Source organism: Aristolochia californica, unplaced genomic scaffold (assembly GCF_029961685.1).
Source record: "Aristolochia californica isolate CCGP_79_NKW_82.1479 unplaced genomic scaffold, dmAriCali1.0.hap1 SCAF_10, whole genome shotgun sequence".
NCBI lineage: Eukaryota > Viridiplantae > Streptophyta > Magnoliopsida > Piperales > Aristolochiaceae > Aristolochia > Aristolochia californica.
In genome coordinates, this window is record NW_027181771.1 from 5,456,913 (window position 1) to 5,472,976 (window position 16,064).

The 16,064-nt window shown below is 36.8% G+C and overlaps 2 protein-coding genes and 1 non-coding gene across 4 annotated transcripts; all 3 read right to left on the reverse strand.

The window, feature by feature from the left end:
* Positions 1 to 3,149: 3,149 nt before the first annotated feature.
* Positions 3,150 to 6,171, reverse strand: LOC137942452 (uncharacterized). 2 transcript variants are annotated; one of them, XM_068788098.1, is made up of 5 exons: positions 5,539 to 6,171; positions 4,568 to 4,715; positions 4,242 to 4,459; positions 3,969 to 4,151; positions 3,150 to 3,623 (listed from the first exon to the last, which is right to left on the reverse strand). In XM_068788098.1, exons 1-5 carry the CDS (start codon positions 5,725 to 5,727, stop codon positions 3,537 to 3,539), a joined length of 825 nt encoding a protein of 274 aa, XP_068644199.1. In that variant the 5' UTR covers positions 5,728 to 6,171; the 3' UTR covers positions 3,150 to 3,536. The 2 variants fall into 2 exon arrangements, with proteins under 2 accessions (XP_068644199.1, XP_068644198.1); XM_068788097.1 differs by having other exon boundaries at positions 3,969 to 4,154.
* Positions 6,172 to 8,465: 2,294 nt separating this feature from the next.
* Positions 8,466 to 13,448, reverse strand: LOC137940808 (cell division control protein 2 homolog). Its single transcript, XM_068785936.1, has 9 exons — positions 13,279 to 13,448; positions 12,598 to 12,650; positions 12,297 to 12,481; positions 11,322 to 11,442; positions 10,193 to 10,366; positions 9,385 to 9,548; positions 9,185 to 9,272; positions 8,998 to 9,051; positions 8,466 to 8,790 (listed from the first exon to the last, which is right to left on the reverse strand). Exons 2-9 carry the CDS (start codon positions 12,604 to 12,606, stop codon positions 8,701 to 8,703), a joined length of 885 nt encoding a protein of 294 aa, XP_068642037.1. The 5' UTR covers positions 12,607 to 12,650; positions 13,279 to 13,448; the 3' UTR covers positions 8,466 to 8,700.
* A 1,921-nt stretch (positions 13,449 to 15,369) lies between these two features.
* Positions 15,370 to 15,442, reverse strand: TRNAR-CCG (transfer RNA arginine (anticodon CCG)). The gene has a single exon. It is a non-coding gene; the product is annotated as a tRNA-Arg (tRNA).
* Between the last annotated feature and the right edge of the window lie 622 nt (positions 15,443 to 16,064).

Consider the following 16,064-nt stretch of genomic DNA (forward strand, 5'->3'; position numbering starts at 1 on the left):
TACCTATTCTGGGTAACAGTAGCTCAAATCCTTAAATAACTTAATTTCAAAATTTGAAGCTCATAATAAATTTTTGATTGTTTTTTTCCAATCCAAGAGACATATAAAGCAAAGTGAAAGCTCAATTTAGACTTTGACTAATTGTATCTAATTTATTTCAAACTTTAGGTATATAAGCACTTGGACTTCTAAAAAATTAGCCCGAGAAGTAATAATCTGTGCAAGTAACTTGATTTCAAAGTAAGTGTACTCAATTTCAGATATGTTTCACCAAGAATAATCAATAAAATTTTGAATACATGTATAATGGTATTCTTGGTTTTGATAAATGTTCAATTTTTGCAAGAACTCTTTTAAATTGAATGCTGAATAATATGATCTCAAAGTGTAAGAGCAATGATTCTAGATGCTAAGCACATAACGATTTCAAACCCAAATATACTTAGCTCTTTGTGGGTTTATTTTTTTTAAGCCCAAATGTCATCTCTAAATTGATTTCACAACTCTCATCATCCAAAAATTGAATCATTGATCTTGGAAAAATGGACCTTTTAACAATCGTAAAATATATTTAAAATATTCTTTGGGAGTTGTTAGTCACATAGATAAGTCACTTATAGATTTTAAAGATTTATCATGATTGAATCAAAACCTTCAATCTCGTTTTGCTACTTTATTGGAATGTGTCTTTTAGATGGTCTTAATCTGATGCCTCTTTGTTCTCTTTACTCCGTCTGGATAGATTGTTGAATAGGTCATCAATGCATTTTCTCTCTCAAGGGCATTCAACTTCTTTGACTTGTTTGTTTGGTAAGCTTGTTAAATGGATGCTTCCAATAGCTTTCTTCACTGAGTGATTGGTCGGAGTTGGTCTGATTGGATAAATTTCTTTACTATGCTTGTTTTCTTCCTTTTCTTCTAGCTTTCATTCAACTAGCTGTGCTGTTGATTGGGTAAATGGAATTCAATAGAGAGTTTTCACCCTTGTTGGTCAAATTGTCAACTTACACTCCGTCCAATTGTATGGGCTTTGCTTGCTTGCTGTGTAGAGCATCCTTCATTGCTAGTCGGATACTGCATTGATAGTCTCTTTTCAAAATCTTTCCCTCTAATGTCCAGGTGAATGGGGTATTGCTAGGTTGTTTAACTGGTGTGCTTTCTGGCATGAGTTGTTTGTTTCCTTGTTTGTATGGGCCATATGGATGGGCATAGGCGAGTTGAATGGATATGTTACAAGAAATTTTCAATGGGAGCTTCACCAAATTGATATTAGAAATGTTTTTTAGATGGTAAATGACAGCGGCTAGCCAATACTAACCAACAGACCGATCTTTTAGGTGCGGAAAGCTACCGCTTACAAGAGTGGATAGAACCACTCTGACACCCACCCTGCCCATTCTTGACCGCCTCTCATGGGATTCGAACGTGGGACGTGGAGTGCCCAGCTCTGATACCATGACAACGACTAGCCAATACACCCAACAGACCGATCTGTTAGGTGCGGAAAGCTTCCGCTTACAAGAGTGGATGGAACCACTCTGACAGTAATCTCCATGTAGAAGTTTACATGATACAACCACTCGATTTTGTGGTTGAAGGGGAGAGAATATGCAAACTTTTGAAAGCCATCTATGACTCAAAACAATCTTTTTAGGTTTAGTTTGACAAATTTAGCAAAGTAATTTTTGGGCTTAAATTAATGTAAAATTGATCATTTTGTGTTTGTCAAACAAAGTAGATCCAACATAATACCTATGGTTGTTTATGCCGATAACATTATATTAATTAGAAGTGATAAAATTAGAATAGAGAAAACAAAAGATGAACTAAGCAAGACATCCTAGACCAGCATTTGGATCCATAGGTTAATAAAGAAGTTTATTGCAAAGTCAAGCACATATTTTCCGTGTGATAAAACTATGCTATGTTTTGATTACATCCTCTATACCAAGAAAGTATTTAAGTGATCCTAGACCAAGGATCTAGGATCACTTAAATACGTTCTTTATTGACTTATGGATCCAAATGCTAAGCTACGTATGGAAGAGGGCGATGAGGTAGACATCGTAAGATTTCAAAGACTACTTGAAAACTAATCTACTTTACTATAACTTGACCATATATTTCTTGTGCAGTTAGCATTATTAGTTAATTCATGCATCATCTCCTAAATCACATTGGCAAGTCTTGGAAAAAAATATTTGGGATACCTCAAAAAAAGTTCTAGATAGGGACTTGTATACAAAAACCATGTACATATAAACATAGAAAGGTTTGTCGATGTAGATTGGGTAGAATCTCTGAATGAAAAAAAAAAAAAAAAAAACCACTTCCATGTATTATACAACGGTTGGTGGAAACCTGGTCACCTGGCGAAGCAAGAAACGGTTAGTCGTACTTTGATCAATTGCAGAAGTAGAATATTAAGCTATGACCCATGCAATAAGTGTAATGATATGGCTAAAACCCTTGTTATCAAAACTAACTTTCCCTTTTAAAAAACCAATACAACTCCACTATGGTAATCAGGTAACAATTCACATAGCAACAAACCCAAGATTTCATGAAAGGATTAAGCATATTGAGGTCAACTAGTATTTCATCATAGTTAAGTTACAAGCAGGAGATATCATCACGAAACCAACTTGGAGGGAAGTTGATGCTTATGATGTTCAAAATTAGGGATTTATGATGTTTATGCACCACCTTGAAGGGGGAGTGTTAGAATGACACTCACGTGTAGGGTGGCATAACAAGTAAATAATTTTTTTTTTTTATAAAGCTAGTATATGTCATTGTATGTCAAGTGTAACCTAAGATAGTCCCCTAAAGTGTTTGTAATAACTACAATGCCCTTAGTGAATCATCATTTCCGTGTTGCACTTAGGGGGAGGGAGAGAGGGAGTCTGGCTTCCCCTCTTCTCTGTCCGCTTTGGCAATTTCTGCCAAATAATTGAAAAAATGCAGGAAAGCCTTCTGTCAAATAAGATATGAGGGGGCGAGTGGGTGGATGAGGAAGAGGGATATTCACTTCACCCATCCCACTTAGAACAGGCCCTCCCCAAGCAAAAATGTGATGGAGACCGAAACCCATCTCCACAATTTTTAATTCGATATTACAACAGAAACAGATAACCCAGTTTGGAGACTGTAAAAGGCTATTCATCTGATTACTTTGCCACAAATCTTTTTCTTCTCAAGTGAATATTTGGTACAAGCCAATATTACAAGCATTTCTGATTTCATTCTACTCCTGAGGAACCTTCGCCTTATAAAACAAACATTGATCGAAACCAAGCTGCACTTATAAACAATCTAACAAATACAAATTTGAACCTCCTCTACTCGCAGCAAGCTACAATGCTAGAACCAGTGGATCCTCAAAATGCCACCGGTGCCAGTTGTGCACAACTGCTGATGGTTCACAAACTTCTCAGTATAAGCAAGCCTCAAAACAAGCTCAAGGTTAGAACTAAGACATTGATACTAGGCTGGCACAAACACTTCGTTGTGACAGGAAACAGATCTAATACTCATCAGAAAACATCAGGGTGAAAATGGCTTGGAATGGAGCTACTATCGTGTAACCTCTGCAAATGGAGTTTCAGTGTGTAGTTGTTAATCTGCAACATCAAATGAAGGGTTCAGCATTATACACTAGAATACAATGCAAAAACAGAGATAATGGAAAAGTAAGAAATGATGAAGAACACAGAGACCCATGTTTGTACTGTTTAAGTCATTAGTCATAAGAAAGAAAACAAAATATTGTGAATCAAGTTGACTGAACTGAAGACAAAAAACCATGAAGCCGAATGCTTAAAATATTAATTCAATTATGAGATGATTAAAATCAATTTTATTCGAAAGTAACAGTATGTGGAATCAAGAAGAAGCATGAAAACAGAAGCGCACAACTTAGGAACTAAAAGACACTGAGAGTAAGGTAGAAAGAATAACATAGTTACCTCCAAAGTCCGGACTTGTTCTTGGTACTGAGTTATCATGTTCTTCAACTGTTGAGCTTCCCTCACCTTTTCTTCCTGCTCTAAATGTCGTTCATGCTGGATGGAAACAGCTCTCTTCAGAATTTGATTATCCCTTAATAGTGCCTGAAGTTGCTCTTTCAGCAAGGCACCTTCCTGCACTTCCTGCTGTACAGCAAGATGGATAAAATGCATGAAAATCATTGAACATGAAAAGGGAGATGATCAAACGATGACAAAACCGATAATGCTTACATCCTGTGAACACTTGAAATAGGCCATGATGCTTCCTTCAAAAGCTCCTAAGACCCTCGCAGCATGTGCGCGAGCATCATTGAGATCTGACATATTTCGAATCTCTTGAACAAATATGTCAAGCCATGATGATTCTTTTGTTTCGATTCTTGATTGAGTGTTTAAATCATTCCTTAAGTCTTCAACCTTCTCATGAGAAGTCCCAATATTTTCCTCTCCTAAATAATGCAATAGACAAAAAATGTGTTTCAAAGATTCACCAACCTTCCGCTAATTTAGCACAAGAAAAGTTATATTCTTATTAACTTAAGGAGTCATTTCCTTACCTTGAAAATCATTGTTGTTTGCAATGATCATAGAGTCAGGGCTCAAGAGCTCATTTGTGGTCGGACCATCACCAAGACAATGGGCATGGAGACTTTCAACAGCATCCTCAAATTTGTGATTGTGGTAATTTAAAACTGATTCCACCAACTATGGCAAACACGACCAGTCATAAATGAGAGTCAATCTCAAAATGGTATATCACAAACAATTAAAGTTCAAAATATAGCAGCAGCAGCAGCAGCATTTACTCAATAGAAGATGAGTAATCAGATTTTTAAACCTTCTTCGTCAATAGATGTCAATGGTTGTGCATAATATTAAGAACTTTGCAGATGCATTACCCATGTATAAAAACTGTGGGAATGTCTTCATAAATCCTACTTTAGTTTATGCTATCAATGGTTTTGAAGCCTAAAATTATGAGATTTGCAGAAGCTTTACACAGATAAGAAAATAAATGAAATCTGAATTATTAATAATAAGAGCCTTCTTCCTCGACTCCAAGTAATTTGACATTGAACACACAATCAACCAGAACTAGAGGTATGGACCAGCAACCTAGATTTTCTCAATCCACACAGCCCAGAAAGAATTACCGACATGTAAGAGCTTCGAACCTGCTTACACATGTGATTTTCGACTATTTAAATAACTGTAAAGCAAGAATGCAACTAGAAATTAAGAAGAATCTAACGAGGTTTAGTTCACCCAGTAGCAAGAAATTGTTCCCAGATTGAATACTTGCTTGACCTTGATGATTGAGGGAAATGAATACTTAATGGTTTCACAATAATATATTATGAAAAATTCTTAGCTCGAGAACTTGATTTCAGTCAATTGCTCAAGTTCGATCAAATTCTACAACCGAAAGCAGTTTGCTTCCGCAAGAGAAAGACGGCATAATTACTAGTTAACTAGTGGACATGTCATAAAACTGAAATAGTAGAATATCCAGAGGGACGATTCTCACCTCTCGTTCCATCGTCGGGAAAATCCTTAGTAAAATGGAGACCTTATCGTCTGGCCCCAATCCGAAGTCCGATGATCGGACCGGTGAACCAAACCTAGAACAACGGGATCTCTTCGCCGAAGAAGACGGCGCAGAAGATCCGAAAATCTCTTCAAAACCCAAACGCTTTCCACAGACCCCCAACGACATCTCACCCAAACCCCTAATCTCGAGACCAATAAAGGGGTTCACCAGGGAAAGACAAACCCCGCAATATGCTCCGGAAGGAGGAGACGTGCAAAGGGCTTAGGGCTTCAATTTTGTAGAATTTCAGAAACACAGTCCGGACTCCAGAGAGATGATGTCTCCTGTCTTTTCGTTTTTCCAACTATAATTAATAATTGAAGATCGCAAAAGCCCTAGTTTCTGTGTGAAAAGAGAGGGGAGGTGGAAGATGCCGGGAGAGGAAAAAGGATGCTGCTATTACTTTTTCCTTTTTGTAAATTCAATTGGTGAAAAACCGCGAATGCCCCCGATTTTCATCTGCTTTGGGGTCTTTGAGGAAGACAAAGAAAGAGTCGATTCCGACCTCGGCCAATCGGAACCTCTTGCTTCAATCTTTTCACTCAGCGCTGGTAATGGATTTTCTTTGGTTCAAACTACTCGCAGAAACTTCTTTTCACAGGGTTAGGTAACCGATATATATATCGATTTCTGAACACCAGAAATTTAGCAGAAATCTTATTTTTGTTCTCTTTCGCTCTACTTTCTGTGTTATCCATAGTAAATGATAAATAAAAAGAAATAAATTATTTCATATACCTTATTTTGAATACGGTAGATTTACCTATTTATCAAACGATAAAAGAGAACGTTAGGTAAATAAATAAAATAATAATAATAATAATAATTTTAAATTTAATATAATTATAAAAATTAGCTAATCATATACAAAATTGTCTCTCAAATGTATAACAAAATCATAGAAAATATTCCATAGTTCAAAAAAATATTAGAATAATAAAATATCTTTTATATATTAAATAAAATTACCAAATTTCCCTTATATATAACTAAATAATTGGATGATCACGTACAAAATAACCCTTACTTAATTTTATTTTATTTAATAAATGATAAACGGGTAATTGGATAAAATTATTTGAATATCTAATTAGGTAAAAAAAATTATTCAGTTTTGTTTTACAATATTAAACAAGAAAACAGGTAAATAGATAAAATTGATACCCTTGTCTATTACTTTTTTGTTTTTTTTTTTTTGTTATGGGAGAGCTATTCTATTACAATAGATGTATATCCAGACCCTAAAGCCTGGCAAGGTTTTGATACGAGATCTCAATACTAAAAACCCGTATGAGGCTAGAGCCACAAATGGCCGACGGTTTTTCATATCATCGGCTAAAGAAGGACAATCAAACTTATACCTGTAGGGCCTTTTTGGAACCCCTAGAAAAGAAAGAAAATAAAAATGTGACCATTATTATTCTAAAAAAGTAGTTAGTGAAAATAAGATAATAATCAAATTCTTCTTTTTACTAACTATTTTTAGGAATAATAACGGTCAAATTCTTATTTTTTTTAATTTTCCATGAGTTTCAAACAGACCCTTGGCATTGAATGGAAGATCGAGAGGCGATCATTCTAAAAAATTGGAACTACTAAGGAGACACAAAATGCAAACACATCTCCCACTTGGATGTTTGATGTTTGGATGAAGTTGGAGAATTTCCCCTTGATCATTTACATAAAAATTTTCATGACATATATTGGTAACGTGGCAAGAGATGACATTGTTGTATCTAGGTCAAAAATTAATTATCCTTGCAAAAAGGTATAGATGGACATCTCTAAGCCTTTGGGTTTGGGTGCTTTTCCTTAAGAATAGTCAACAATTAACATGGTAGCCTTTTTAAGTATGACCAAATTGATGACTTATTCACAAATTGTGGTTTCGTTAGTCATGGCTGGGAACAAAAGACCAGATTGTTTTGCACTTTGGAGTTGAACCCACCAAAATTCAAGTCAAATGACTCTTAAAACTCAAAGGCAACAAAAGGCCAATTATATTAATGCCCACAAAAGAACTTTACAATAACACACTAGGTTACACAAGCATAGACTCACTAAAGGATTTTACGAGTCTAAACCCCAAAAAAGGAATTTTTAACAACTCAATCTACATCCACAAGGTGTGGATTTGGTCTTGCCTAGACAAGGCTCGACTAATAACAAATAAAAAAGTTACATGCATATAATTTAGCTCACATGCATACAATTTAGCTCACATGCAAAACCTCTTAACTAGGGTGATTCTACAAAAAGAATAAAAGAAAAAAGCTACTCGCACGTCGTCTTCCAATTTTGATTAGCAACTCAATTATATTCCCACATAATTTGATATTAAAGTAAGAATGTTCTTTTGGGAATAACCCAAGTCAAAGTTGAAAACACAACCTTTGTAAAATATTCAAAGTGTAAGCAATTATTAAATTCAAGCCTAAAGTAATTTGCTAAATTGATTGATTGACATAAAAGTAACTATGTCACAACAAAGTCATGCAAGCAAACACTAATATTTTAAAGTAAATATGCCTAGGGTAGGTAGATAATGTGAAGACCAACTCAATAAGGAAGCAAAATGAAAAATTTGGGCATGATATGATTTGTTGCATGTTTGCATATGATGTGAAAGTAAATTGCATGAGTTTCGCAGCTAAATACCAACTACACACTGAAAATGCAAGAATGACTTAAAAGTCTTGAATTACTTTGGACAGTTTTGTGGCCACTAGGGCATGCTTCTTACTAACTTTAAGAAGAAAATTGACTTTTAAAACAAATCGTCTAACATTATGAAAAAAAAAACGCTCATTGACATATGAGAATAAGAAAAAGGTAAGTGGGTTTACCGAGAGATGGAGTAGTGATTTACTCTCCGAACCGTATTTTGTTGGAGACAAAAAAATGCTCTTCATTTTCAAGCAATCTGAATCAAGCAAACGCAAGCACTGGTTCCATATGAACCACTTCCAGACCAAAAAGAAAGGGATAAAAAACATACAAATGCACACAAACCTCACACATGTCAATCCTATAGGTTTCTAAATGCTACTCTTCCTTGTAGTCGTGAAGATACAATTTACAGAACAACGAGAAAGAGTGTCATGGTACAAGCTCAAGGTCCTTAAAGTATTCGTGCTCCAGGGCATTTCTAGCTGTGATTCTTCTACTTGGTTCCATGCACAGCATTTTCTGCAAAGATAAGTAACATATTAAGATTTTTTAAGTATGGACCATTAAAATAGATTGCAGACAATTTTCCTCTTACATACTTTTAAATTTTAAGGAATTGCATCTAAGAAGAGCTACTCTTCTTGCCAGTATCATAAACAAAATGCTTGTGCAGATGATGCAGATAGCCTATATGTATGAAAGGCCATGAGACTGCATTAAACTTACAGAAAGAAGATCGATGCCAGTTGGTTCCATATCTGGGACCACAGTTGCTAGGTCCTGCATAACAGATGTGGGCGCATGCATTAATAATCTTCTTTTTCCCTAATTGATGAATAGCTTACTCTCTTCTGTATTGACATTATACTTGAAGAAGATAAGAGCAAATGTTATGTGGTTATGTGCTTCAAACCTTTGAAGGCCACTTAGGAAACGCACTCTTGTAGTCTGGTAAGGAACTCACACCTGGCCAAGTTTCTTCATTCGGTGTACCCAGGACTCTTCATGAAGAAAAAGGAATAGAACAAATTTTACATAAAATATACATCTAAACAGAAATATCTTATACAGTCACTATATTATAAATGCCGAATCATCAGTTTAAAGAAACACCTGAAAATCTTGAACAACTCATCTATCTCAGAATCACCAGGGAAAAGAGGTCGCTGGTTCACCATTTCAGCAAAGATACAACCTACTGACCACACGTCAACAGGAGTAGAATAATGTCGAGAGCCTAGCAGGATTTCGGGCGCCCTGTACCAAAGTGTTACAACCTGAAAGCAGAATCAAAATGTTTTTCAGTGACAACCATATATGATTCTAAAAAAGGTGGGAAGACAAAATTCCTGTTGCCTATTATAAATACAAAATCATTACTAAGAAAAAAAAAAAGGAAGCACACTTGTTTCTGCTGCTTTTCATGAAATGTGGACAAGAATACATTATGCTTTTCAGCGAAGCTCACACTACCTTAGGAATGGCCTTGTCACATGATATGTCAGACCATCGGATTAAGATTTCCCTCCAACAAAAATTTTAACCAACTGATACACCAGGCTGAACTTAGGTATGATACCATCAATGAAAGGTTTCATGTCTCTCTCTCTCTCTCTCTCTTTTTTTGGGGGGGGGTGGGGGGGGGGGGGAAGCATGTTTGATCAACCAATAGAAGTTTCATGCTTCATTTTCACCATAAGATGGATGTAAGTACTTGTATAACAACACATATTCCAAGTCCTTATTCGAGTTACTTATCCTCCCCTTTTAAATCTTCAATAGTTACTACGGCAGAATTACATTTAGAAGTCCCACAAAGAAGAGCAATCCACTAAAGGTATAAATGTAAAGCAAAATGAACACTCAGAGCATTTAAGGAAAAAGTGAAATTCATAAAAGTCAAACTGGCACATAAATATACCTCATGAGTAAAAGTCCGAACCGGAATGCCAAATGCTCTGGCCAGTCCAAAGTCCGCAAGCTTCAATGCATTGGTGCGGCGATCTATCAGCAAATTCTGAGGTTTCAAATCTCGGTGAAGCACCCTATGAGAATGGCAGTAAGCAATGCCACGTAGGATCTGATACAAATATGTCTGCAATAATATATTAGAAATGAATCCATGACTACCAAGAAACTAACTGTATTATAAAGGAGAACTTATTGCATACACAGGAGCACATTAAAGAAATGCACATTATGCTGTTTGATTTAAATGCAGACGAAAAGAGCACAGGAGCAATCTAACAAGTTTACAAATTTAGAAGAAACACTAATCATGAAGGACTTATGTTTACCTAAGTACAGGATTTAGGCAATAGACACACTACTAACACTACATGCTAGTAACATAAGTTAAAAAGTTCCAGGACCTCCATACCCCAAAGATCAAGCACTTAAAAAACTGCCACTACTTAGCCCAAAATGAAGGGAGCACAGTATTGTTTGAACGCCATGTCCAGGAAAGTCAGTTTAGCTCAAAATTATGCAACAAAGAAACAATTATCAGAGGTTGGAACCGACATAAGCTGAAGTCTCATCAGATTTATATCAAGTATATCAGATCACTTCTTACTCTTGAAGGATATGTTTTCCCCAGAATCTTGAGTTTATCGTTCTATTCAACTTTCTGCTCCATCAGGAAAACTCATTTCAATAGAAAACCTACCCAGTAGAAGCTTGTAGCTCGCCTACAAACACATAAAGACTTGAACATATTGGCATCATAAAAGAATTCAGTAAACAAGTGTCATCCCAAATGCATTTTCATTATGCTGGGTATCTGAGATCAAATAACAGAACCTAGAGCATGTTCCTGTCATATTTAGTCCGAAACTCAGACTACAATCTATACAGTGTAATTTTGAACATTTTTCACCAGTTCACTTTCGGAATGATTTCCCAATTTTTTATTTGCATACACTTCCCATGGGAGTAATTCTAAACCAACAAATAAACAGCAGACAATTTTTCCACAAGCACATTCCTGTGCAAATAAAGAAAAACCAAGCAGACATTAATCAGCACATATCCATACAGATCTCACCTACTTTTATTAGACGTGGATCCTTTGCAAGCTCTGGGCATGAATCCATGTGTTTCTTCAAGTCTAGGTCCAGATACTCAAAAACCAAATACAAACGTTTTTCACTGTGCACTACGTCTTGCAACCTGGTAAATATGAAACCTTGTAAGCATAGCAAAGAGAAGTCATTTATAAGTACAACTTAACCAACATCAAGCCAAAAAAGTATCAGAAAGACCCACCAGTGAAACAAGAAAAGGAAAGATGCAGAAATGTGGAAGACACAATCACATCATTGCTCTATAAAGCTAAATCACGGGATTTTGTAAGGTCTTTCAAGAAAGGACAAAAAACTGACAAATATGTATAAAATAAAAAAAATCAAGCAGATTCCACGCTAGCTGGATGATCTACAAGGGAGAGGTAAGTTAAAAGAAAATTTAAGATGTGGAGATTATGACAATGTTGATGAGATTGTGATAAGTTGCTGATACATAATGGCATCAAACCCATTCATACTCAAAAATTTCAGCATGAGAAAATTTCTGACCATGATCTGGCCTACAAAGCATGAGGAAGCAAATTCATACATTGGCTTGCCTATTTGCAGGGGTTGCAATAATTAAGAATCTCTAATTGCTTCAATTCTTGTATACACCTCATGCTTCAGGATGGAAACTAGATCAACAACCAATAACTCTGAATGATGGTTATTCTCCACCTTCAGAAAGTAAGAAATAGGCATGCATAATAGGTCTTCACTCTTCAGGAAAAGAATAAAAAAAACCTGAATGATAATAAAGACTTTTAATAATGGTTTACACTTCTGTGAAGTACTTCCTGTAAGCTATTATAAGGTTAAACTACAAGAGAAAAAAAAAAAAAATGGATTTTCCCATTTTTAAGGGAAAAATATAGAAATATACAACAAAGCATAGCAAGAGCATATAAATGAACAAATCCCAAATGAAGCTCATTATGAACATGCTATAAATAAGACCTGACGATGTTTCCATGCTGCATTTCCTTCAAAAGGGAAATCTCTCGTATTGCCGTGCTTGGAACACCTTCATCTTCCTGCTCCAGTCGGATCTTCTTAAGTGCAATGGTCTCATTTGTTAGACGATCTCGGGCCTTGTAAACAACACCATAGGTCCCTTCTCCAATCTTCTCAACTTTCTCATACTACAAAACTTCAAAAAGTCAACTTAAAACACCTAAAGAAAAAAGACAAAATATCCAATAACTCAAAATAAGAAACCGCGAATTGAGCAACAAGGATCACAAATTTAACATCACACCTGATCCATTCACTCAAAACCGGACTGTCACGATGCACAGAGCAACGATAGACCTAGAATCCACAATGTCACAGCAAAGTCAGTAACACAGGACTTCATAGGTGGAAAGCCGAAACAAACAACAATCAAGAAAATTAAAGCGGCGGGTCTATGACCGAATTTAACCAGAAGTCGGAAAATTGAAAAGATAAAACTGAAAAAGATAACATGTAGCTAAAGACAAGACCTCGTAAAAGAAGCAATATCCTGGACAGGAAGTGTTAGAAAAGAAAAGGATCCACCACGCTGTCAAACAGTAACAGACCAGAGACAACCATACTTACTGATAACAATCAATTTCAACACAAAACGCTTCAATCAGAAGCGTAAAGCGTAAGAAGCTAAAATCCTTGATGTAACAAAGATCAGATCGGCAAAACAGCAGGACAGCAACAAAACAGCAATAAACATTCATAAAAAAAATTAAGCAATAAAAGTTGAAACGAGGAAATACAAAATCACCGACCAAAACGAATCAATAAACGAAGGGGCGATTACCATAAGCATTAATAAGATTTCAAGCTTTCATGCAGGAATCGAACATCATAACGTGAAATATGGAAACATTACAACAAAATGCACGAAAAAAAAAAAAAAAACAGAAAGCATCCAAGGCATGATCATCAACTGCAATGCAGAGACCTAAATATGCAGATTGCAAGCGATTTCAGTTCCTTGTTTTTTTTTCTTGTAACAGATGAAAGAAAGGAGAGGCGGGAGAGAAATAGAAAAAATAAAAAATAAAAAAAAAACTCCCTGCTCCCTCTCTCTCTCTCTCTTTACTTTCGCTTTTACAGTTCTCGTATGTGAGAGTGTAGTGGACTAGTCTCGAATCTGAGTCTAATATAATTGTCAAGTGGCAATTAGAGCGCCCTAAATGCGACATTAGCGTCAAATTCACTAGTTAACTGCGACAAGCAGGAAAAACGTGTTTTTCAACTCGTACTCACGAAAATAGCCCTTACATTGAAGCTTATTCTCAAAAAACTCCCCCACGGTTTTATGCCTTTTATCCTAATTTGGGATCTGTTGACCTTGAGTTGGAACTAGACACGGGGAGATCCAACTCGGTGAGTCCGAGTTTGAAAATAGACACCCTAAAATAGAACAAGCGAGTCAAGTAAGGAGGGGTACAGTAAAGCGTAACATGAGAATACTTTCTTTTTACTAAATTACGAAGAGAAAAAGCAATGACGGTCAATTGCGGACTTAAACGTGAGAGTTGAATTGTTATTTCTATTGGGTGGCTTTGCCACCTTTAATGTACTCACACCTATGTCAATTTATTTCCATCGAAATTGTTGAGAATCGCAACCGGGGTGGACCCAATGCCATGAATAATGGGAGATCAAACAATTCATGGTCACTATTGTATCGGATACCCACCCTTCGGTTAGTAGATCCAAACATTTTGTCAGTATGGTTCTGGCCTAAAATTGTCCCGGAATCTTGTGACATTTTAATGCCATAGCTGTCCAGACAAACTCTGGGTGCAAATGTATAATTTTTTTTCCAAACTTTATCTGATTAATTGTTCCTTCTGTTTGCTCATTGATGGATATGGAACAATAATTCTTCACTTATTTCCATCTGTATTGTTCAAAGATCAAATTTTCACAGCCGTATATGTTCATGACAGTTTGGCATTTTCACACCAAAGAAAGATCAAACTGGTTAGCCTTTGGTCAACCAGACACCGCGTATTGAGATAGCTAGAACATTTTGACCCCTTGGATGTTTGCAGGACTAATTCAATTGATGTTACATCAAAGGACAAAATTAGGACTCAGGAACCTACATTCAAGATTGATACAAAAAGCTTCTTATACTAATAATAAACTGTACTTTTTTTAAAAAAAAGACAAACAGTAAATTTCATTTTACTTTATTGCACGGCAGAGTTAAGAGTTGACAGTTTGACAGAAGAAAATTGATGTCATCAGTAATCGCCATGAAAAAGCCGTGGGAAGCTTTGATGGAAAACTTTCTTCCAGACGGTCATAAAGAATCGCCCCAGGGATAAGCCCTCTGATATTGGAAAATGAATCAACTTATACATGCGAGGTTTTATGTGGTTTCTGTTGACTGAGACTGAGAGAAGTGCAATAAACAGACTTGCCCCCCCCAGTAGGCAGAAACTGAAAAAAGCTGAAAGCCTGAGCGTAGGCTACAGAATACAAATACCTCTTAACCCGACTCAGTCGTACTCGTACCAAACACCATCGAACTACAGTCAGACTATAGCGACAAAAAATGTACCAAGAGTGTGAAAATTTGTAACCTGCAACTCGGTTGCAAAAATCTCTTCAGTGAAAGAACCAAAAGGCATCCAGAATGTTCCGCACTTTCGCTTCACCCATCGTTCCGTTAATCAAGATGGAATCCGCATACACAATACACCGTACTCCGTACATACACTTTACGCATCTTCTGCGGTGTGGCAGGCCAGTAAGAAGCTAATGAGCCGGACATGATACGGGACCATTTCCTGCTTTGATCTGATGCAGACTGCCAGAAACAGACGTGAATATTGAAAGGCCGAAAGATAAAAAGTGTGAAAGTAAGTCCAAGGCAATGAGCCTCCAGCGTTCGACTGAAGGAGGAAGGCGCCGTGGGGCCGTAGAAATGACGGGAAGCAGTTGAGAGGATGTAAGAGAGCCAAAAATCCAATTATTGGAAAAGACAGAAGGAAGAACAAGAAGGTCTACAAAAGATCGAGATAAAAAGTGTTGACGATCGCAGTGGGATTCGAACCCACGACCTTTAGATTCGGAGTCTAATGCGATATCCACTCCGCTATGCGATCGCTTACTGTTCTTCATAATCGGAAATGCTTAAAACGAATTCGGAAAACTGATCGTCAACCGGAAAAACTGGACGTATCTTCCTTCTCCCGGCCGGATCGTTTGATCGAGCAGAAGCATCTAATCGTTGGGGGAAACGCCAAGAACAAACAATGGAGTGAGGAAATGCATACCTCTGATCTGATCTGAGACAGACGCAGAACTAGGTCGGAGTTTTCGACTTATTCAGATCGGATCGGATGAAGAGGGAAAATAGAAAAGGAACGGAAGAGTAACGCACAAGCTTCGCTCTCGCCTCGGCCTCGCCGCCGGAGGCAGCAGGGACGGAATTTACTAGGGTTTCCGAGGTGCATTTGGGCAGGACCGCACAGAGAAATACTCCTTTTTTATCTTTTGCGCTTTGATAGAAGAATCATGTGTCAACGAATCACACAGTCGGTGCCTTCTAACTTCCGACTTGTGAGGGCACGCGAACGAGAACAGTGGAGAGCGGAAAACAATCATGTGTATGTGCCCACATGTGTGAGTCGCATGTAAGCTTTGCAATTATCCAACATTAAGGCGCTGTTAGTGCCCCTGGTTGGAAATTTAATCACCAAAATTGTTATATCTGACTTTTCTTTG